This window comes from Podarcis vaucheri (genome assembly GCF_965113315.1).
Source record: "Podarcis vaucheri genome assembly, chromosome: Z".
NCBI lineage: Eukaryota > Metazoa > Chordata > Lepidosauria > Squamata > Lacertidae > Podarcis > Podarcis vaucheri.
In genome coordinates, this window is record NC_138758.1 from 41,501,012 (window position 1) to 41,523,562 (window position 22,551).

General features: G+C 40.7%; 1 protein-coding gene and 2 long non-coding RNA genes across 10 annotated transcripts in view; 1 reads left to right on the plus strand and 2 right to left on the minus strand.

Moving 5' to 3' along the window:
• The window catches only part of LOC309523718, a 37,686-nt gene extending 29,662 nt beyond the window's left edge, over nucleotides 1–8,024 (minus strand). The window contains exon 1 of the long non-coding RNA XR_014215562.1: nucleotides 7,836–8,024. This is a non-coding gene — a long non-coding RNA (uncharacterized lncRNA). The remainder of the gene's footprint in view (nucleotides 1–7,835) is intronic.
• RALGPS1 (Ral GEF with PH domain and SH3 binding motif 1) overlaps nucleotides 1–22,551 on the plus strand; it is a 232,333-nt gene that overhangs the window by 183,563 nt on the left and 26,219 nt on the right. For 6 of the 8 annotated variants that reach the window (XM_082207695.1, XM_082207698.1, XM_082207699.1 and 3 more), the window contains exon 12: nucleotides 8,083–8,150. In XM_082207695.1, coding sequence (XP_082063821.1) covers nucleotides 8,083–8,150 — 68 coding nt within the window. Of the gene's footprint in view, nucleotides 1–8,082; nucleotides 8,151–17,925; nucleotides 18,135–21,482; nucleotides 22,491–22,551 lie in introns of those variants that run through there. The other 2 variants (XM_082207701.1, XM_082207702.1) reach the window with 2 other exon arrangements.
• Nucleotides 20,306–22,551, minus strand: part of LOC309523709 — a 29,627-nt gene continuing 27,381 nt past the window's right edge. Inside the window, exon 4 of the long non-coding RNA XR_014215543.1 lies at nucleotides 20,306–20,522. This is a non-coding gene — a long non-coding RNA (uncharacterized lncRNA). The remainder of the gene's footprint in view (nucleotides 20,523–22,551) is intronic.

Genomic DNA, 22,551 nt, shown 5'->3' on the forward strand with positions numbered 1-22,551 from the left:
ATTTTTATAAAACTCCCCCTTACTTTTTGCTTGCCTGGAATGATTAGAGATACATCTCAGCCAAATGCTTAACAAATTGTAAGTGGTTGAACTTTAAGCACAATTGATAGACGTATTCTGTGCCAGAGGGTAGCGTGCCATGCTTCCTCACCAGGGCACCCGTCTGGGAACTGAATTCTGCTTCCTCAGATCTGAAAGTTCAAGTAAGAGTAGTGCCAAATCAAACATCAAATGGTTTCTCCAAAGTTTTTTCTTGCTTTTTTCCCTTTTCCTTTTTCCTTTTAACAAAACCACCTGCAGAGGTACTAACTGAACTATGTTCTCCATTTAAGTTCCATAGGGTGGAGTGGAGTTGCCAATATTTAGGGACACCAGGCAGATATCCAGGCCAGTAATGAGTGGCAAAACCCACTCCCGCCCTTAGGAAACAAGATATACATGTTTGGGATAATAATTTATTGGCCCATAAAATCTCTTGAATAATCAGGTCATGGACCAAGACTCTGAGAATAATTTTGTAGGCTTGAAACCAGAATGAAATACTGATGGAACAAATTTTCAGGATTTGGACCAGGATATGATTACAGTAGGTTACAAACTCAGTTGTTGACATTTAAAAAAGGAAGCAATAAGCATCATCACAGTTTAAGAACACTATCCAACTTGTCAAAAGCACTTAGTGGGTGTGGAGAAGAACCATTGAAGAGGGTGGCATGGGTTGTGGTTTAGGAAGAGTCCCAGGGGACTGGTAGAGAGGTTTGGAGGACTGCATTTGTCCCCTGGGCCTCAGGTTCCTTATCCCTGCTACAGTCTTTTGATTCAACCAATACGCATGTGTAGCAGATGTCAGAGAGCAGGGCTGTAGGATACTGTGTTAAGTAATGGAAAGAAAAAGGAGAGACTGGCTGGACAAAATGACTGGTGGAGTGTGAGGGAAGAAAAGGAGGAAATGGGAAGGAAGGAGGCAAAATGAATGGACTGAGGGGGAGAAAAAGAAGCAATTCCCAGAGAAGGGTTAGGTATCAATAGAAAACAACCACAACTGATGAGTCCAAATTCCACCTCCACCACTTTGTGACTGGCTGTGCCCCTACACCATCATTTTATGACTGGTGGGTGGGCCACAGTAATTCTGAACTAACTTTGGATACATTGTTAAACCATATTTTGAACTCATGCCAAGATCCAGCTAACATACATTCAAACAATCTGGAGTTTCTTTCACTGTCTCCTCCTTCCTCTCACTTTAGAATAATTGATTGATTTCATAGTAAAATAACATTGAGCTACTCCAACAAAATCTGTGGAGTGTCACATGTATCAGTCTCATGTAAGAAAAAAAATGAGTGAGAATACTGTCAAATAATTGAATACTGTGGTACCTCTGGATGCGAACGGGATCAGTTCCGGAGCCCCGTTCGCATCCTGAAGTGAACACAACCTGCATCTGCGCAGTCATGATTCGCCCTTCCGCACATGCGTGTGACGTCATTTTGAGCGTCTGCGCATGCGCGAGCAGCAAAACCAGGAAGTGACGCGGTATGTTACTTCCAGGTCGCTGCGGAGCGCAACCCGAAAACGCTCAACCTGAAGTTACTTCAACCCGAGGTATGATTGTAATTAAATACATCACTAGGGATTCAACTATCTGTGGCATAGGCTCTCTCTAGTAAGCATGAGTGACCAGAGGGCTTACATTAATGTCAATTTGGCTGCAGTGCTAAACCATAGTTTAAACTGGTGTTGAACAAGCCAAGATTCAGCTGACAGACATTCATTCAAACTGCAGTTTGTCTCACCAAGTTCTGGTTTGCTGTCTCACCACCTCCTCTGTGACTAGCCAATACCTACCATGAATCCTTTTGCTTTGTTGGAGGACTGACAAGGTGTTACAATGCCACCAGTTCTTTTAATGCTGGCTAACTGCAAAAACAGGATGGAAAATCCTGATACTCTCCACCTCTGCTTGACACGCCCTTGAGCAAAAAAGCCCAAACATATCTGAAGCTTCTATCCCTTCCTTCTTTCACTCCCAAGCCGTGCAAGGAAAAATAGCAGTGATGCAGCAGCAGATAGGGGAAGTAGAATCAGCAAGTAACTTCAGAAACAGCAGCAGCAGCAACAACAACATTAAATTAATTAAAGTGTTCTTCAGGAAATGCTTCTCCAGCTCTGCACTCCAAACTACTTTTGACACGAAAACTGAGATGAGCACAAATGCAGGGCAGCCTTATACTACACTGTTGCCATGACTTTCACTTTGGCCAATATGCAAGTAATTGTGTGAAGTGAATCCAAGATGAAGGAAAAAATGCCTCATGTGTAAGTTTTTTAAATCTTAGATTACACCCTGAAACTGCACAATTGTCCAAGATCAGCCAAGAATCTGTTCCAACAGGAGGCCTGAAATAAACTCATAAAACCTTTTCATAAAGAAAACAGTCATCCAGACTGGATAAATAAACATCTGGAATAGTATGGAAAAGGCCAGCCTCCAAAGCTATATGAGGTTAAAAGAGGATCTGCACAATAATGAATTGACAATCACTAGAACACTTGTATAGCCACCATAGTGGATGAAGGTCCAGGGACAGGATGCTGTGAAAGCTGTTGGATTATTTATGCATGTTTTGGGCAATTCCCCAAAGATGAGCATTTAATTACATCAAGTTTAAAAACTTAACATTGTGGGGGGAAACCTCCCCTCTAAAAATTCCTTTAACCACATCAGAGGCAGTGTGTTGTGGGCTGTATTTATTGTAACTTCCTCAGCATTGCTTGCTTTTTACAAGAAGCATGTCGTCATTTTTCAGATGCTGAAATCCAACAAATGGGAATTTAAAAATATGTCTTTTGAGCTTTTCCTTCCATGAAAATGAGGGATTCATTTACAATAATAACTTTATAAATAACAAATCTATACATTTTAAAGCCAAAGATAAGGGTCATTGCAAGCCTATCCACTGCATTTGTGTCTTTAATCTGATATGTCTTAACTTTTTATAAAACTGAAACTTGGGTAATAGATTTGCTCTGTGCTCAAGTAGTTATTGTGGGACCAGTTCTTCACAAAGTTCTCATACATAAACCATTGGTTTGAATGAGAGCCACACAAGAACTCTCTTTTACATCTTTCATTTTAATGGGACTTGAGCAGGACAACCTCCCAAGATTGAGTCATATATTTTCCGCATTGAATTTTTACCCAATGGCAGATTTTGGTGGCCCTAATTTCCCAAACACCCTGTTTTTCTTGATGCTAGATGCATCCTTCCCACCCACTGAGAATGTTTACCAGGGCTCCGCAAACTAAGGCCTGCGGGCCGGATCAGGCCCACCTGGGTTGTAAATCCGGCCTGCGCCGTGAAGATGGAACCCGCCGTGAAGCCAAGACTCCCGGAGATGCAGCTCTGCCACTCAATCACCGCGCCTTGTTTACCTCAGCGTGGCACGGGATCGTCTCTGCCAATTAAACACTGCGCCTGGTTTACCTCAGCGGCGTTTGATTGGCAGAGACATCCCCACACCGCACTTAGGTAAAGCAGACGCGATGTCTGATTGGCAGAGCTGCTGCCACTCAGCCTCTTCCTCCCATTGCAAGGAGACAAGACAGCGCCCACTGCCTGCTCTGGCTCCTCCCCAGCTCTAGAAGTCCGCTTTCCCTTCCCCGCCTGCTTCCACCTGCGCCACCAGGAGATGCCACATCTTGGCGCGTAGATGCACCCTGCCCTGTCGTTGGATGCACGGACATTAAGAGCCCTAAAGACGCACTTACTCGCAAGTAAGCCACAATCATTTCAAGGCCGTTTGTTCAGCGCCTGAAGAACTGCTGAGAATGAAATGTGCTACAGATCGTGCCCCTGGGAAGGTAAGCACATTGGTTGGCCCCCCTCGCCTCTTCTTCCAGCTCCCTCTCCCCCTCCCCCGTGCTGCTTCTCCAGCCTGCCACAAGGTCTGAGGGACAGTGGACCTGCCCGCAGTTAAAAATTTTGCTGACCCCTGATGTTCATGAATTGTAGACCCAGCTGGCCTGAAATGGAATTGTACATGAAATGGTTTGTTTGTAAGGCTCCTAAAGTTTTCTTGTTGCTGGACAAACATTTAAAAGCAGCACAGCCCTTCCTACATGCTTGCAGTCTAATACATGGACTACATTTAAGGCATTTACTGTTATTGCAATGACCTAAGTGGAACAGCCATTGAAAGTTCTGGGAAAGAAAGACTTGAGTTGAGTTGCTGCTGAGCTTGCAGCCAATTAAAAAAAGAGTTCTTTCTTGGAGATAGGAAGCAAATGAGACACTTCTAGTACCAAGGCTACACTCGGGAATTTTAACCATTGTGAATGGTGTTCTTGTTCTTGATGGGGTCACATTCCCTCTGAAGGAACAGATTTGCAGCCTGGGTATGCTCTTAGATCACCCTTGTCAGTGGCGGCGCAGGCTGCCTCCACAGCATAGAGCAGCTCAACTTGCTTAGTTTGTGCGCCAGCTGTTGTCCGTACTTTGGCAATTTTTAGAAGGCTTGGTTGGACTCCCTATAAACAAACAAGGGTCATAATAACACCACTGGTATTATACTTAGTGTTTTTTAAAAAAAACCACTGTTCCTGGTGACAGGTACCTAACCATCTTATTTTGACACCTGGGAAATTTATAATTTTTTGCAGTTTGCAGGGGTATCTTACAGACGCCTACAGACTAGGACTGAATCTTAGAAAATGGAACATTTCCAGCATTGTTATCACTCCTTTTCTGGAGTATGACAACAACCGTAACTGCACACTTCAACATTTAGCAGAGCAGGTTTTATGTTTTAGAATCACATTTATATAGTACTTAAACAAAGTGTGTGTGTGTGTTACCATTCAAAATAGCCCTCTGGGTATTTCTCTACTTAGTATAACTAGTACCATATTTTTCGCTCTATAGGACGCACTTTTTCCCCTCCAAAAATGAAGGGGAAATGTGTGTGCGTCCTATGGAGCGAATGCAGGCTTTCGCTGAAGCCTGGAGAGCAAGAGGGGTCGGTGCGGGTTCCCACTGGGCTCCGAAGGCTTGCGGATAGCAGCCTGCAAAGAAATCCCCCCCCTTTATTTCCCCCCCTAAAAACTAGGTGCGCCCTATGGTCTGGTGCGCCCTGTGGAGCGAAAAATACGGTAAATCCTGCCTGCAAAAAGAAAAAAGAAAGAAAGCACAAAAAGAACCCAGTCGCAATGCTATACATACTTGCCCTGAAAGTAAATGTCATTAAATACAGTGGGACTTACAGGGGGAGTGAATATGCAGATGTCTGTGTTGTAAGAGTGATTTCATTAATTCCCCCTTATGCTCTCACAATAAGAGCAATGCAAGGTAGTATGAGATAGCCACAGCTTCTTTCTTATCCTCTAAAGAAATGAAGAAATGAAAGGGATAAAAAAAGAAAGAAAGGGTAAATTAAATTACTAAAATAGTTCAAAAACAGAATCAAATGAAAATAGTTGGTTTATTATTATTATTATTATTATTATTATTATTATTATTATTACCTAAACTGTAGCCTTGAGGCAATTTACACTTAAGATAATTTAAAACAGTTAAAAACAAAGAAGCAGTCAATGTTTGAATAAAGAATTGGTTGTAGTTGCTGTTTCAAAAGTGTATAATCCTCTTCTTTGTGTGTAAAACTCTGCAAAGCTCTTCTCTTTGCATAAATTAGGTTATTGGTGAGTCCTAGATTAGTCATGCTTAACAAAATGCTGTGGGGGGAAAGGGGGAAATCAAAATTTCGTTCAGTTGCCGTAACAATGCTCTTGAACTTTGTGCTAAAGACAAAAAACAACATCTTCAGGGAACTTCGTCTTAAAGGTAGCAGGAGGTTAATCTGTATTCCAGAGACAATCTATCTGTTGGCACCTTGTGCATTATATGTGTTTCTCTCTCTCTCTCTCTCTCTCTCTCTCTCTCTCTCTCTCTCTCGGGGCGGGGTGTCCACACCATTTCGGAAGTGGAACAGGTTGCATGTTTGTCTGGCCTTACAGAGTGAATGTTTGTTTCTCTCAAATAATGTGATCCACACTTGTCAACATATGAATATAGCTCACCAAAGACTTGGGGTAGTCTTAGCCAGTGATATCCTATTGCTTTGCAGTGTTTGTGAGTTATACATGAAGACTGTGACAACTGAGAATTAATAGAATATGTTCAAGGGTCTGGTGAGAGAATCTGTAGCTGTTAAAGTTATTTAATGCTATTTGTAAGGAAAAGTGCATTTTCATGGATGTCTTCTCTGCAGACATGTGTGCATACCTCCTACTTTGGGGGTGGGCAGTGTTTTGATAATGTTGCACTCGACGCCAGAACTCTGGAACATGAGCTGGCTTATTACAATGCATTCTTTGTCTTTTGTGTTTCCCTTCTCTTTCCCTTCTCATCTTTCTCTGCCTGCACAGGACCCCACCTCTTGCTTCCCCATGGTTAACATAACTTTCATATGAGAGTGGCAGTTTACAGCTCCATACCCTCCAACATTTCTCCGATGAAAATAGGGACATTCCATTCCATAATGATAGTTTTACTATTTATACCCCACACATCTTACTGGGCTGCCCCAGCCACTCTGGGCAGTTTCCAACATATATGAAAACATAATAAAACATTAAACATTAAAAAAAACACTTTCTTATACCGGATTACCTTCAGACAGCTCGGGGGTCAGATAACTCTATACCCTCTAACTCTATACCCTCTAACATTTCTCTAATGAAAATCGAGACATTCTAAGGAAAAGTGGGACATTCCAGGATCAAAGTAGAAACTGAGGCAGCTTCTCTAAATCAGGGACATACCTGGAAAATAGCGAGACTTGGAAGGGTCTGCAGCTCACTTCTGGAGGGCTATAAACCAGGCTTTTAATCAAGTGTGTAGAGATTTGTATCGGGAATGCACACATCAGAGGCTATCTAACTACAAACCTCAAGCTTCTTGTTTGTCAAACCACATACCACCTTCAGTCCCTCAGAACAAGATCTGTTTTCATGTATACATATGCAGTTTTCCCTGATGCACAGTGATGCTTTTTTCTTTTTCTTTTTTATGTTTACTTCAGTTAGTAGCCCACACTTTCCCAAGAGCAATGACAAATAAATATAGAAGAGAAGGTCCTGTTCTGGAAAGAGGAATGGTAGGAAGAAAGAAGGGCAACTGGAAAAAAACAACCAGCAAGCCACTAAACAGCAGTGGATCAGTGGACAAAGGAGTGGAGATATGGCCTCCTGGCAATTCTCATTACAGCAGCTGCCACTTCCTTCATATCTCTTTGGCCTCTTTGTTTGAAATTTTGCTGTCAGGAATCACTTTTTGGGGAGTGGAGGCAGACTGGTTCAGGGCTCACTAGTTACCAGTCCTTACGCATTACAATACAGTGGTACCTCGGGTAAAGTACCGTATTTTTTGCACCATAACACTCACTTTTTTCCTCCTAAAAAGTAAGGGGGAAATGTCTGTGCGTGTTATGGAGGGAATGCCTACAGGTGGCATGCCTACGGATTTTCCTCCTCTAAAAACTACGGGCGTGTTATGGTCGGGTGCGTGTTATAGAGTGAAAAATACGGTACTTAATTCGTTCCGGAGGTCCGTACTTAACCTGAAACTGTTCTTAACGTGAAGCACCACTTTAGCTAATGGGGCCTCTCGCTGCTGCCGCGCCGCTGGAGCACAATTTCTGTTCTCATCCTGAAGCACTTTTTCTGGGTTAGCGGAGTCTGTAACCTGAAGTGTATGTAACCTGAAGCGTATGTAACCCGAGGTACCACTGTATAAGCAAACAAAAAGAGCTGTTTTTCATTCATGTCTTACCTAGTGTTAATAGCTGCTTAAACATCTTCTCAGTAAAGATCTGTGCTTACCAAGTGTAAAAAATTCTGTTGGGCTTCACACTGCAAGGATTTAATACTTTAGTATGCACCCGTCATATCCAAAGAATGTAAGAGATGTCCAGGCTAAGCTAGATTTCCTGCTTTCAACCGATAACATAAAAAAAGTTTATCCCTTTGCTTTTGTTAAGCTATTTAATTCCTGACATGTCACCATTTCTCTTTTCTAGATTATCCTTAAGAATTGAGCCAGGAAACAGCTCTCCGCGACTGGTATCTTCAAAGGAAGATCTTGCAGGTATGATTAAATTTATTGGGAATGTTAAGAAACCTACAACACAGCATTACTTAACTTTACAATTTCACAGTCTTTTTGCTATTGTTCAGGGCTGCACGCCATTTTCTATCCAAGGACCACCCTGGCGATTCCTTTTTGCATAGGCGCCCTGATGTTTATGTGGTTGTGACACACACTTGGGCCTGTTTGCTTTCCTTTGACAGATGTCCTCAGATGTTGAAAAACTATTTCTAATGTATAGCGAAGGGTCAGATCCCACAGTGTTTATGGAGATGAGGTGAAATGACAGGAGTGTTTCATAGCATTCAGAGCTACTGTACTGGGACTGTGGTTTTCAGAAAGCCTTACTGCAAAAGTTTTATCTTAGATCAATAATGGTTGAGAAGACTGGTTATTGCATAAGACATAAAATCCATCGATCAATAGTCTGATTCCAATTTGAGAAGTGTGCTTTCTCTGTCACAATCAATATTCAAAATTTAGTGATCAGTGGCATTCACGTGTGAATGCTTGACAATGCCTGATAAATTTTGTGAATGCCTGAGCCTGAAAATAGATTTCTGTTTCTTCAGTTCTTGGATATTAACAAGTAAATGCTGACAATGATATTTACCTGAGAATTACTTATGAATTCCTTTTAGTGATGATACTTCCTACTGGAAGGACAAGCAGGGTCTACTGAAAGCTTTCTTCTCCTCTCTAGAAGGAGGAGGAGTCATCCTTCCCACCTGACCAGTTCTGGTAATGGTTGGGGCCATGGATGGATGGTTAACCAGCACAGATTTGAGCTTTCAGAACATTGACATTTATCAGGGATTGTCAACATACAGTGATTGTTCGTATTCACTATTGTAATTCCATAATTTTGAATATTTACCAGCAACAATCTTGGGTAGTTGTGGTAGTTTTTGCATTTTGAATGTTCACTGCAGAGTGTATACAAAATTGACAAAGCTGTCTTCATTCATTTTACAAATAATAATTAGGATTATAATATATCTGAAGCTTAAACATGTATCTTAGTAATTCAGCTGCCGTTAAGAATAGACTTGCATGGAAAAACCAAAGCAAAACTCCATTTGTGAATAGGAAAGTAGGTTGGAAAACGATTGGGAAACTAGCTAGGTCATTTTGTGTGTTACGTTGGAAGAGACTTAGTATTATATTATTTATTCATTTATACACTGCTTATATGCCAAAATGGCTTCTAGATGGTTTACAACTATAAAACCAGTTAGAAAATCCATACATAATTAAAATATACAATAACAATTTCATTAGGACATTAAAACATCCATAATTAACATGTACCCTAAAACAACCATTTAAAAAGCATGATAGTTAAAACAGTTGAACAGTTAAGACAGAAAGATCAGAAGTTGAGTTCATGGAACACTTTCCTAAACAGGTATGTCTTCAAGAGCTGGCAGAATGACAGTAATGATTGGTCTCTCATATTTCTGTAGGGAGAGCATTCTACCATACTGTTGCCACCTGTTCAGAAACCATAATAAGGGGTAGAAGTGAATACTCTGTAACTACCATAGTTTGATGTGCTTGAGGTTGATTATATACATTTACCTTTTTATCAGCCCCTACCAACAAATCAGAAAGCAAGGCAATCTCCCATGACATGCCTCCTTCAGGGTTTATAACTATTTAAATTCTTCTTTCTTTGAGAGCTGTCTAAGTGGTTCTTGCATGAAAAATCAGCGTTATTAAATTGATTTAGCGTGCAGTATAAATGTTGCCATGCTGATGTGTTCATACTGTTGTATCTTTCTCAGTAGACTTAATACTGGCAATGAATTTAGCTAATTTTCACTTGTGCTGAGGCATTGTGTTATAGGACACAGCTCTTACGCCTGATATGTTAGGGCATGCTCTTCTTAAGTATTTTGCTCCTGCAGTTAAGCTGATAGTATCCTATCCTATCAATATTTCCATAGTTTGTTTGAATTATACAGTATCTGTCTTCTGGGTCTATGCAGCTGAACAAACATGCACTTCCATAGGGCATGCAATAGATAAATGCCATTGGCAGACTTGAAGTAAAATTACTTCCAGTACATAGCATAGAAAATGCAATGGAAGATACCACTAGATTCTTCAAATACAGTCATACATTGGGTTACAAACACTTCAGGTTGCATTTTTTGGGGTTACGGACCCGCAGAAACCCGGAAGTACCGGAACGTGTTACTTCCGGGTTCCAGCAGTCGCGCATGTGCAGAAGCGCTAAATTGTGCTTTGCGCATGCACAGAAGCGCCGAATCGCAACCCGTGCGTGCGCAGAAACGCCGCTGCGGGTTGCGAATGTGCATCCCGCACAGATCACGTTCGCAACCCAAGCGTCCACTGTACATTCCTTAGGATAATTCTGCAATATTCCCACCACAGTACATCAAAGGGAGATACAGGGTAAACATCTTATGAGTAAGGCTCCACAGATTACATCTTTGTGTAAACCCGAGAGCTGTAATCTAGTTCAGAATGACTGGTCACTTTTCACAAGAATGTTCCCTGTCTCAAATGACAGTAAATCCTGCATTTTCAAGAACCATTTTTATGTGTGTGAGTGTTATATAGTGGCTATGAATCATCGAGCCTTAGCCACGAACTCATCTGATAGGCAAAGTACAGCTTCTCAGCCTCATTCCCATCCCCTCTTCTCCGCAGTTTTGGAAATGCTGACCTACCCGATAAGATTGCTGTAATGATTACTAGAAACATTTGTGAAGTGCTAGGCACAGTAAAAAAAATTCCTCAAAAATCCACATTATGACTAGAGGCCAAAATCTTGCAGTTTTGTGGATAGATAGTGATGCTATCAAAGAAAGTTGCCAAACTACCTTAATATGTGGCGCCAATAGTTACCTCCCACTGCTGACATCTAGATTAAATAGTGTGATTTCTAGGCAGTGACACAGGTCCTATCAATTTAAAAATCAAATACCGACTAGTTATTCTGCAACTTTACTGCTAGCTTCAGGGTCTTGGTTTGTACAAAGTCCTCTTCCTAAACTACACCTTTGAAGATTGCCCATCCTATGGAAGTGAAGCATTGCAAAGATAATTCTATAGATACAATTGCCTTTTATTCATTGTTTGCTCTCTAAAAATATCATGACTATTTTTACTGAAATTGCTTAATTCCATTCATGACAGAGTTCACAATATATACATATTGACCTCCCTCCCTCTGAAACAGGTATCTGTGAGATTTTCCTGACATCTAGAATTCTAGAATCTAGAATTCATAATGAGCAGAGGGTTGAAATAATAGATTTCTGAATTGTTGCTGACTTCATTTTCAGTGTTTGCTCATGAGCTTCCATATGCATTCTTAAGTATGTGTAAATGATACCCAGCTCCCTGTAATTGCCACTTGACTGAAGTGTCCAAATTAACTGTGCTGTATCCTGTTTCTGTGATATGCATGGACAAGAGGAATGTGGTATGCATAACGTTCCTAATTCCTTAATTCAGAAGTTCGTTTTGGAACACGAGAGGTAGTATAAATATGTCTTCAAACCAGACTAAACAAATCAGGACATGCAAACTGATATACCAGCTATTATCCTGAAGGCAGTTTCTGTTCTAAACTGTCATTGATGTGCCAGCTTTGTGTTTTGCCATATTGACAGAAATAAGTATAACTGCTTTGGAAGTACCCATGTAAGATATGGAGAAGGATTTCACTTGATGTTTAGAGGGGCTTTTGTATAAGTTTGTCTTGTATCTCAGTGGGAACTATTTGAACATATTCCTTTGTAAGACGAAATCATTGAATTTACAAAATGTGTCTGCTTCTGACTGCCACATTTTCCTTTGCCTTTTTCGTACAATCCATTGCTGCTTTTGGATCATCATAATGTTACAAAAGTTGGGTGCCTCCCCCTCTTTCTGCTGAGCAGTAGCAAGAGTCCATGGGGTTCCAGGCACTCCCCTGGGGTCTGTGTTCCTTTGGAGGACTGAGACACTGTCGTAGCTTTAAGAAATATAGTATATTCACTTATTTACACCTGCATGGAGGGAGTCCAGATCTTACAGCATAGTCATTTCATGAGAGGCTTGTCCCCCCTCAGCAGTGCAGCCAGCCTTCAGCCAGCCTGCCAAAGATGGATTCTTCCTCCTTCTTCTCAGAACACCCTACTAAAAACTATCTTTTCCTCTAAACCCAGTTACACTGGCAACCTTCTAAACCCCCAGTCTCTGTTCACACCTCGGGGCAAGGAGGGAGGATAGTTCTCTTGCATTGCCATTGGATCTCAATGACCCTGTATTGTCTCTTAATGGCCCTAGCTTGGCCAGGTCATTTTGCATAGGCTAGCTCAGGAATTCCTCTGCAGATTGTATCTCTCCCTTCACATCCCAAATAATAAAAATCTTACCATTTATTAATTTCTGGGGTTCAGGAGGGTCCCTCCGAAATCTGTAACACCATCACCCCTTCAGCAAAAGGGACTGCTTTCCACAGTTATGCAAGAAATAAAAGAAAAGTTACTAACAGTATTCAGAACACAACATCAAAGTAGATCATAGAAACAGGACACATTTAAAAACACAATAACAGCTCCTCTTCAAGCAATCTCCAGCTTCCCTGGAATCCTCCAGGCTTTCTCTTTCCTCTTGGGGTACACTCTGGTCACTGTTCTGCATCCCAATGCAGCTTACCCAATCGCCCACACTTGGCAGCAAAGATGATGGGTTTCCCTGATATATTTAAGCCAGGATGCCAGTTGTCTCATCCAAAGGCCCTTCTTTATCGCTATTATCATTACTCATCAGAACAATCTGTAGGGTTGCCATATGTCCTCTCTTTCCTGGACACATCCTCTTTTTCAATATTAAAATGATCCCAGCCTTGCAAAGCTGCACAGGGCTCTGATCAGATCCTCCCGCCCCTAGCTTGGGCAGGGTGGTGCGAGGACACCATGCACCCTTCAGTCCCAGCCCCTCAAGGGTGAAGTTGGGATCGAAGGGCACCTGACATCCTTCATGGCGCATGGCGACCCTCCCTGAGCTGCTTTGTGAGGCTGGGATCTGATCAATTCTGTGTCACATTCATTTTTGCCTCTGGCCCCACCCATCACTGGCATGCAGCCCATGGAAATTTGCCTAGAAGGGGATATGGCCATTGGGATAAAGAAAGTTCCCCACCCCTGATAGAGATAAACACATTGAGGCAAATAAGAAAAGTTCAGTGGAGCCAAAGACCTGAAATACATAGAGTGGCAGTAGGTCTGCATCATGGGAATACATGGCCCCAATGGATTCAACAGAGCAAAAAAGTGGTCCATTCACAAAAGAAACACATGGTGCCAATTAATTCCCAAACTGAATTAAATTCACTGATTGAATAATTCAGCTATTTCATGCTGGAACCTTCTTTGAACTCTTGCTGTTGAAAAGTGGTGGCTTCTAGATTAACAGTAGAGAAATGTTTTCCTACTGGTGTCAGAATATTGCCACTTCTTATGCCAACCTTTACATTTTTCCTCTTGCTTGGCCTGTTTGTCCCATGTAGACAGGAGAAGGGCAGTGTTGTCAAGGGATGGTTTATATCAAGTTGGAGGATGTGCAGATGAGTGAGCCACTGATGCTGTGGTTGCTGGTTTTGAGTTCTGTAGCTAAGTAGATTATGTGGGCATAGTTGGCATTTGCTTGTTGCAGGGTCTATATCGCAGGTTTAACTATCTGCAAGGTGATTAATCATCTAGCAATTTTAGATTAGAGTGTTCTTCCTTGCTGAATCTTACAGCCTGCAGAGACTTCTTTTGGTTAAAAAAAAAAAAAGTGCCAGAATAAAGATACATGCACCTGCTTGTAGTTTGGCCCTCCCGCTACTGGTTCCCTGGAATTTGTGGCTATTTGGTAAGTTATGACACTCAGTTAATATGTTAGTGCATAGCCAATGGCTAGGAATGATGGGAGTTATAGACCAATAACATCTGGAGGACAGTAAGTGTTAATATTATAGTAGTTTGCCGAGAAAGTTTATATATATATATATATATATATATATATATATATACACACACACATATATATTCCAAAGCGGAAGTCACTTTACCATTCTTCATTTAAGCTTGCAGATTTTCTTCTCTGTAGCTAATAGCAGCTCCAGGGGGTGTGATCTGAACCAGGCTGCAGCAGCAGTTATCTCCCACCCCTCAGACCACAGACTAAGGGTTCTGCAATTGTTTTTACAAAAAGAAAATTAATGTCAGAAGCACCAAAATTATTGTTCCAGTATCACATGTAGTTTGGCCCACATTGGCCCTGTTTATTTATTTTTAAAATAGTCCTCAAGTGCATTATAGGAATGATGAAAGAAAGTTCAAATTTAAAAAATAAAGTTTTAGAAATAAATGTTGAGGATCCTTTGGCATTGTTGTATCCAGGAAAGATTATCATCCATCTCTTTGAGATCAAAATCCTTTGGAACAGGATGAGTGTTTATTTTGTCACATAAGTGAATGATACTGAATAATTCCTGAAGAACAGATTCTTTGCAAACTGTGAGCTTTATCACTTTGTCACCATAAGCTTTCAGTAGCATCTGTTTTGGTTGGGCTTGATCAGGCCCACGTCTCTCCCATATAAGCTTTTTGTGGCGGGGGGGGGGAGGTAGGTTTGTTTAGCTGAAGGCTGCCCACAGTGGCCTTTGGAAATACTCCTGTAGCTCCATTCTTCCATTAGGTTTTCCATCTGAGGCTGGCTCTAGCATGCAGTTTTGACAGGCTCACCACTGCCTTTTGGTCCTTGCCCAGCTGGAAAGCTCTAATCTGCTGCCAATAATACAATAAATGCCATCAGTTTTCCATACGTATGTGTGTTAGTGCCCACTAAACAAGAAGCACTTATAGGACTATAAAAGTGTTGTTAAACAGATCAAGAAATGAACATTTCTGAAGCTTAAATGCATTCCTGAACCAAGTTGTTTAAGCAGAGTTGCTTGTGTGGTGTGATACTGAGGACAACTAAATAAACACAAAAAATTCAGCTGTTGCCCCAGCAACAAAAACGTTCAGTGTGGTCAATACATTGTATATTGGAACTGGAGCAGACATTTTTTGTTAAGGTGTTCCAAGATATTTCTATTAGAAATCCCTATTTTTAGTGGCTCATAACTTTCCCTTAGTTCATGCTGGAATATCCTGGACCATGGAGCTTATCTCAATCACTACTAAAAATGAAGAGAGGGGGATTTCTTTATTGTCTCCATTCTTTGGATTCTAGATTTGCAACGTGGTAGGGTCAGCATGTCCCTTTTACATCAGCCGTACTGGCTTTTGCAGCATGTGTGAAATTCTGCCCAGGGTCAGCCAAGTTACAGTCCTCTGAAAGACAGGGGTTAGTACGTGTTCAGCAGAGAGGGTTATTCAGTAAAGTTCCATTCCACTAAGACTGTTTTCAGCTTAGAGGAGACACAATTATTCATTCCCTCTGCCCCCCAACCTGGCAGTGGTTCCTTCAGTCCACCAGGGGCTACCTGATTATGAAAACTGTTTTCTGTAATCTTACTCATACTGCAGAAGACAAAGAGCTTTCACAGAAATAATAAAAAGACTGGGTTTCTGGTACTAAATAAAAAGCAGTGTGTGCCCGTCAGGACTGCATAGGGGCATATAGACTCATTAGCCTGGAAAAAAAGGAAGCTACCAAAGGAAAGAGACATGGGAAAGTTGAAGGTTGAAAAGGAAGATCATTATCACTATCATTATCATTTATTCCCATCAGATGTCAAGGAGATAAATAACTACAGCCTTCAGAAGACATCTGAAGGCAACCTTGTATAGGGAAGTTTTTAATGTCTGGTGTTTTATTTTGTTTTTATGTGCTTTGGAAGCTGCTCAGAGTGGTTGGTTCAACCCAGCCAGATGGACAGGGTATAAATAACGACGTTTTTTGCTAAAAAAAAATAGTAAAAAATTGGGGGTTGTCTTATACATGGATGGTGAATGCACAGGGGTTTGAGCTCTGGCGCAGGTGGCCTGGGCTTGGGTTCAGACTCTGATGCAGGTGACCTAGGTGGCCCAGGCTAAGCCTCTTGAAATATGGCAATCCAAACTTTGGGCCACCTCCCACCAGAATTATTCTGTTTGATGTTTAAAACACTGATTTCTTAATTTTGTGTTAAAATAAAATAGGGGTTGTCTTATACATGGGAGCATCTTATACACACAAAAATACAGTAATAACATTATTATTATCATCATTATTAAAAAAAGGGCTGTGCTGAGGTCACACATGGGGTGTTCTGTAGTGCTAATGAACTGAGTTATCATAATCCATTCAGGTGAGCAGCAGCTTCTTTGATTCCTTTTCTTTAGTGAAGTTTGTATGTTGGCCATCTGATGACTGCAGAATTAAAGGTCTGTTCCTACCCATCTTTAGCAAATGCCTGCTCCTACTCCACTGAAGATCATTTCATTGAAATGTGGTTTTCTTGCAAAGTGTCCTGTGACAACATGAAACTCAGTCAATGCAGCTTTATTCTCCGACAATTTTGGCTTTGACATGTCAGAGCAAACCAGCTGTCTGCTTGTTTGCCAACCAACTTTCCAGAAATCAGACCAAGTGATGGACAAGAGACAGAAGTACTTTTCACAACAGAGTAGTTTTATATTGATGGCTGGTTTTCTGTTTCTGCTGCCACCATTCATGCTAAATTCTGAATGCTACCCATAGAGTAAAACTAGCCCATTACTACCATTTATATGTAGTAAAAAGCTTTCAAATTCAGGGTTGTACAAAGTACCTACGTTTCTAGAAGTTGTAGAATTCTAATGGGGACATTTTAAGTTCTTTAGTGGTGCCACAGAATCATGAGGACTGGGAGACAATATCTATTTGGACAGCATTTAAAATATTTCAACTGTTCACATTTTCCAATCAAGTGTCTTATGATGAAAAAAGCCATCTGTGTTCCTGTAACGTAGACGAAAAGATGTCCAACATGAGCACCATAGCCAGCAGACGGATTGTTTTGGAACATGTGCTTCAATAATTTTTCCCAGAGAATGTTTTAACGTAATACAGAGCAGAAATTGTGTATGTTCCCAGCATCTGATAGCTCTTAAATGTAGAAAAGTGTTAAAGAATTGTCCTCATTCCTAAAACCTCACCATTAAGTTTCTAGCAGCTTTCCATGTTCCTCAGTAATGCATTTTGGTCTGATGCAAACCTGCTTTGCATTTTTGCTGTATGCATTTCAATACGATCAGTGTCATTTTAAGAAACCAAACATATTAGTGGATACAGTACATATAAGACTCACTTCACCCAAGTTATTTTCTTACACAGAAATAATGTCAGTGATGAAGTTAAAATTGATTTACTAACTACTGTATATTTTTAGAAAGAAGTATTAATTTAGGTGCAAAAACATGACTCTGGAAGCCAGCATCACAATCCATGTCCTTGTGATTAGAATTAAAACCCAACGCACGCTAAACAAAAGACAGTGTACACTCTCCACACACCCCTCCCTTTGTAGAGATTATCTTACCATAGGTAAAGCATTATCTGTGAAGCATTCCATAGTCTGGACTGTTGTGTGTTAGGTCTTTGCACTGTTTGACCCTTGAACTTCCAATACAGTCTCTGGGAAGAATCATGGAGGATAGAAGAAAATGGCCAATCATTACATACACTGTAGTGTTTATTTGACAGGTGAAGGACTAGGTCAAGCAGGTCATGTTCTTTTCAAGGCAGTAGGCAGTACTCCAGCCATAAATAGATGCTTTTGTTTCTTCAATTTCTTCAGGCTAAACTCCATGAAACCACATCACTGTTGAGGCCCCATAATACTTCCCGACAAGAGCATTCTCGTTTCCATTACCCCACTGTGAATGCAGAAGAGCAACTCCCTTAAGTCAGAGGAATTACATTACTGTAATGAGGTGGAAATTGGCCCAGTCATGCTCAATATGTCTGACCCTGGAACGAGCTTGCAATGAGCGCACTTTGTTAGATCTGGAGTACATGCAAAATAAGAGTTAAAAAGAAGAAAAATGAAAAGAGAGAATAAGCAAAGATGTTTGTGCATTTATATTCCTTTGGCCAGTCAGGCTACTACACTGGTGACGTAATCCGGATGGAACTTCCTTCATTTTGGATTCAAAGGAAAACATCGTTTTCCACGTAAACAATTAGTCTGACATTTAGTTATGCAGTTTGTGTTAGATGTAACCTTGGATACTAGTAAATAGCTTTGTTGTGGATGTTTTAGTAGCAAGTCATTTACTGCAAGCCAGAAGTGCCTAATTGTCATGCCTGTTCTTAATTTTGGTCTTATGGCTTTGATAGCTTATTTTCTGGTAGTCATTAAAGAGACAGGAATGAAACGTCCATCAGAACCCTTCCTCCCATCTCTGGCGCTGACAGTGGTACAACTTCAGTAGTTTCCTAATCTTAACAGATGCCCATTTGATTTATTTCTCTGTGTTTGGGGGTTTGGAATATTGTTTTTATCTGCTCACAAATTTATTGACAAATTTCATTTGTCTGCTTTAAGCCCAGGTGAAGAAAGCTTCATGCTGCAACTGACAGCAGTGCCACCACCAGCGGTAGTCACTTAGCATTACTGAAGACTTAAAATCCTTCACCAGACATAAAAACTCAGAACCCTCTTTTGCACCCCACCCTTGGTGGCAAACATAGTTCCTCCTGGTTTTCTCACTACCCTCCCCTTGGTGACTGAACCTATATCTTCTCTAAGCCAAGGGCTGTCAACATGGCAATGACCGGCACCAGTTTGCCTACCCAAAAAAGGTCTCAGTAAATACCCCTTCAAAAATCCATGAAGCATGAGAGACTGTTTTATTTTCTTTCTCAAATTCTGTTTGTACTGGTCCAGCCACTCCTAATTTGAACATGACCCCTTAAATATGCCCAGATTTCATTGGACTGGAACCCTCCCTCCCTTCTGTTCTGAATAGAGAGGTGAAAATTGCTTTTATTTGTGAGCAAGTATGGCAGTGGTGGATATAGGTGCTTTCTCCAAGTCTGTGCCTGTGGAGTAATTACAGCAACAGTGAGACCATGCCTCCCCCTGCCCCCGCTTATGTACCCTCATCTGATGGGGTATGTGCAACCTGAGGCGGCTCCTACATAAAAGGTATCACTGCTGTTCCCTCTTCAAACCCCTGCTGGTACTAGGAAACAGTGGGGTGGGGAATGGCAAGGAGTCTGTTGGCCCATCCCTTGCCTGAACAATCTCTTCCTCCTCTCCCGACACATCCTGTGTGCCTCCCTCTGTCTCAGATCACTCTGACCCTTCTTCCTCAATTTGGCCTGGCTTCTACCTTATGGGCGGTGCCAAGCCCCATAAATCACTGGATCCCTCTCCTGGTGCTAAACCCAATAAACTCCCATGCCTCCAACACACACTGCCAGTCGCCGCCACATAGTGCGTAGTAAAACCATGGGATTCACTTTGAGAGGTAATGATGGCTACCAACTTGGATGGTGTTGAAAGCCATTTAGACATATCCATGGAAGATAAAGCTATCAAGGGCTACTAGCTACAATGAGTATTTTCTGCCTCCATTGTTGAAGGCAATCTGCCTTCGAATACCAGTTACAGGGAATCTTATGTGGGAGAATGATGTTGTGTTTGAGTCCTGCTTGATGGTCAAAAATTCTTAAAATTTGCATTCGTACATGCAATTAATGAACATTAATATGAATGCTGTATATTAACTGGAGATTGTAAGCCACACTGATACAACTGCTAAGCTATTACACCTCTTGTTACATCATGCTAGAGCTCAATTGTAGCCAAAATGAAGCTGCTTTTAAATATAAATGAAGGTACCATTTTTCTTTTAAATGTATGTGACATGTGGGATGCTATTGTGATACTTGTCTAGTTGTTTGCCACATAAATGTCCACTTGTTTGAGCAGTAAGGCACTTTCCAGTGTTTGGCAGAAGAACATAACAGATGAAGTTTGGGCAACATATTTAAGAGGATATATTTAAAGCTGGTCAAGGCTAAACTGAGGCACAATAACAGGCTGTTTCATTTTGTCATTTTTTCCCTGGACAAAGTAAATTTTCCTATGGGAGCAAAACCATGAAGGACATTGACATTAGGAAGGAAATGCTTTCTGTAAACTAACAATGATTTATCTCTTTGGGGAATTTATAATGAAATAGCTTGATCTTTATTTAATGATGTCATCCACTTTTTAAAGCCTTAGGTCTTTGTATTTATTTGAAATTAAAGATTTGAGAAGAATCACACTTCAGATTTCAGCATGTATAGATGTATAGGAGCACTTCGCATATCACAAAAGGACTTCTTCTGTACAGGTACAGGGTGTCTCCATTCTTCAGGAATTACCTGCAATACATATCTCTATAAAAATAAAACATATAACGTTATATACAATAGAGATACGTGCTGAAAAAATGTATCAGAACTAGCAGCCCTCAGAAACCAGAGTGGATAGGTGGCCAACTTAATGCTGCTATATATTAAGAAAGTAGAGATATGGAGGGGAGAAATGTTTCTTAGCTACTGAGCCTAGTTTGGTGTTTGCTATCATTTGTAACTGATTTATTACCCAGTGTGCCTTCTTTCATATGCTGTACCATAAGATTCTTTAAAGAGGGCAGAATGGAACTCAAATGTTTATTTCTTACATTTATACCCCTCAGTTCTGCAATCATGGAATCCAAGGTAACATACCTATGGCCCCCAGGAGCTCTCCATTCAGGCACTGACTAAACCCAGACTGGTTTAGCATCAGCAAAGGTGGTAGCTTCCTGTGCCTTCAGAGCACACACTGGGACTTTTAGAATGAAATAGCAGTCCTAGGGGACAATGTCCAAAGGGAAAATTGGGGTGGGAGGAGAAGCACCATAGTCCTGATCCAGATTACGAGCCCTATGCCTGCTTTTTATAAATAAAGAAATGTGACCATTTCTAAACTTCCTAATTAAAAATGCATTTAATGTAATTTGTCACTCAAAGATGACTGTCTGTGGCAGTCTAAAATGTATCTTCCTGGCTCCCTGTTCTTTTCATTGGTCATCTCTTTGCATCTTCTTTCACAGAACTGCCTAGTTAGAGTCAAAACAGGGATTTGATTTGATTTTTTTAAAAACACCAGACATGTTCCTTTTATTTGTCTCTCTTTGGTGCCTGCAACACAGCAGATGTAACTTGCAGGCTTTCCACATATTGTACATTTTAATAGACTTTAGTGGGCATTTAGCAAAACACTGAAACAAGGAAAACTATGATTTTGCAATAGCCAGAGCTAAAGGCTTAACCCTTTTTACAACATGCTTATATTTTTCTTCTGTTTGACAGATTTCTTCTCTGATTTTCTTAAGCGTCTGTTTTGTGCCTGGTTCTTAACCAGGCCCAGAGTTATGGTTACATTAGCAATTAAGTAGGTAAGTATCTGGCCAAATTTCACATAGGCTATGTAGACCTTTACCCAACTTAGCATCAATAACACTTTTATGCACCAAACCCAAAAGTTTCTTAAAAAACTTAAAATGTCTTCTGCTTGTTACTCAGTTCAAGCTATGAGATTCATGGCTCCCCATTCAGTCATTTCATCAGCTTGAGATCTATCAGCTCCTGTTTCGTTTTATTAGGGCAAAATTAGTGAACTAAAAGTTTACACTCTAGAGGCTTAATGTGCTAATAAAGGATTGCATAAGTTACCATTTGTTTACAGCACTTGAATGATTATTCATGGAAAAATTATGCAAAGGAAAAAACAGTGAGATCCTTGGGGATATTAAAGCTACGTGGTCAACTTTTCCGAATGTTCCTGCCACAGCTTTCTAAACAGCACTCGTCAGCTTCTGCTGGGCTTTTCTCAAGTTCCCCAAACAGTTTGTAATAATGTTTTAATACCTTCTGTATGTTATTTCAGTGTATATGTCAGTGTCATCTTGACAATAATGTAAAGAAATAATGAAAACCAAGCATGTGTGTTCCTGTGCCAAGTGATTGGAAAATCATGCTAGACATCATTTGTTTCATTGGGAGGTATATGAACATTAATAGTATGCAGAAGAAGTGGATAGGGTGGGGAACTAATAAACAGGAGGGGTATTTGGTAGCAGTTGACATCATTTAGTGGGAACAAGCAGCCAAAATTACTTGCTCTCACGTGTATTTAAAAGCTGGAACTTCTGTCAATAAGACCAGTAACTCTGAAAAGGAGCTACAGAGATTAGTGTGAATACAGAGATTACACAATGTAGCAAATAAATTTTATTTCTCAACTGAGTGGTCTGCTGCGGTGGTTGAGCAACAGATTTCGGTAAACCCAGAACAGGGTTAACTTCTCAAAAGATCTTTTTTTTAAAAAAAAGCAGCATTTTGATTTATAAGAACAAGAACAACCAAAGTGTTTCAATTG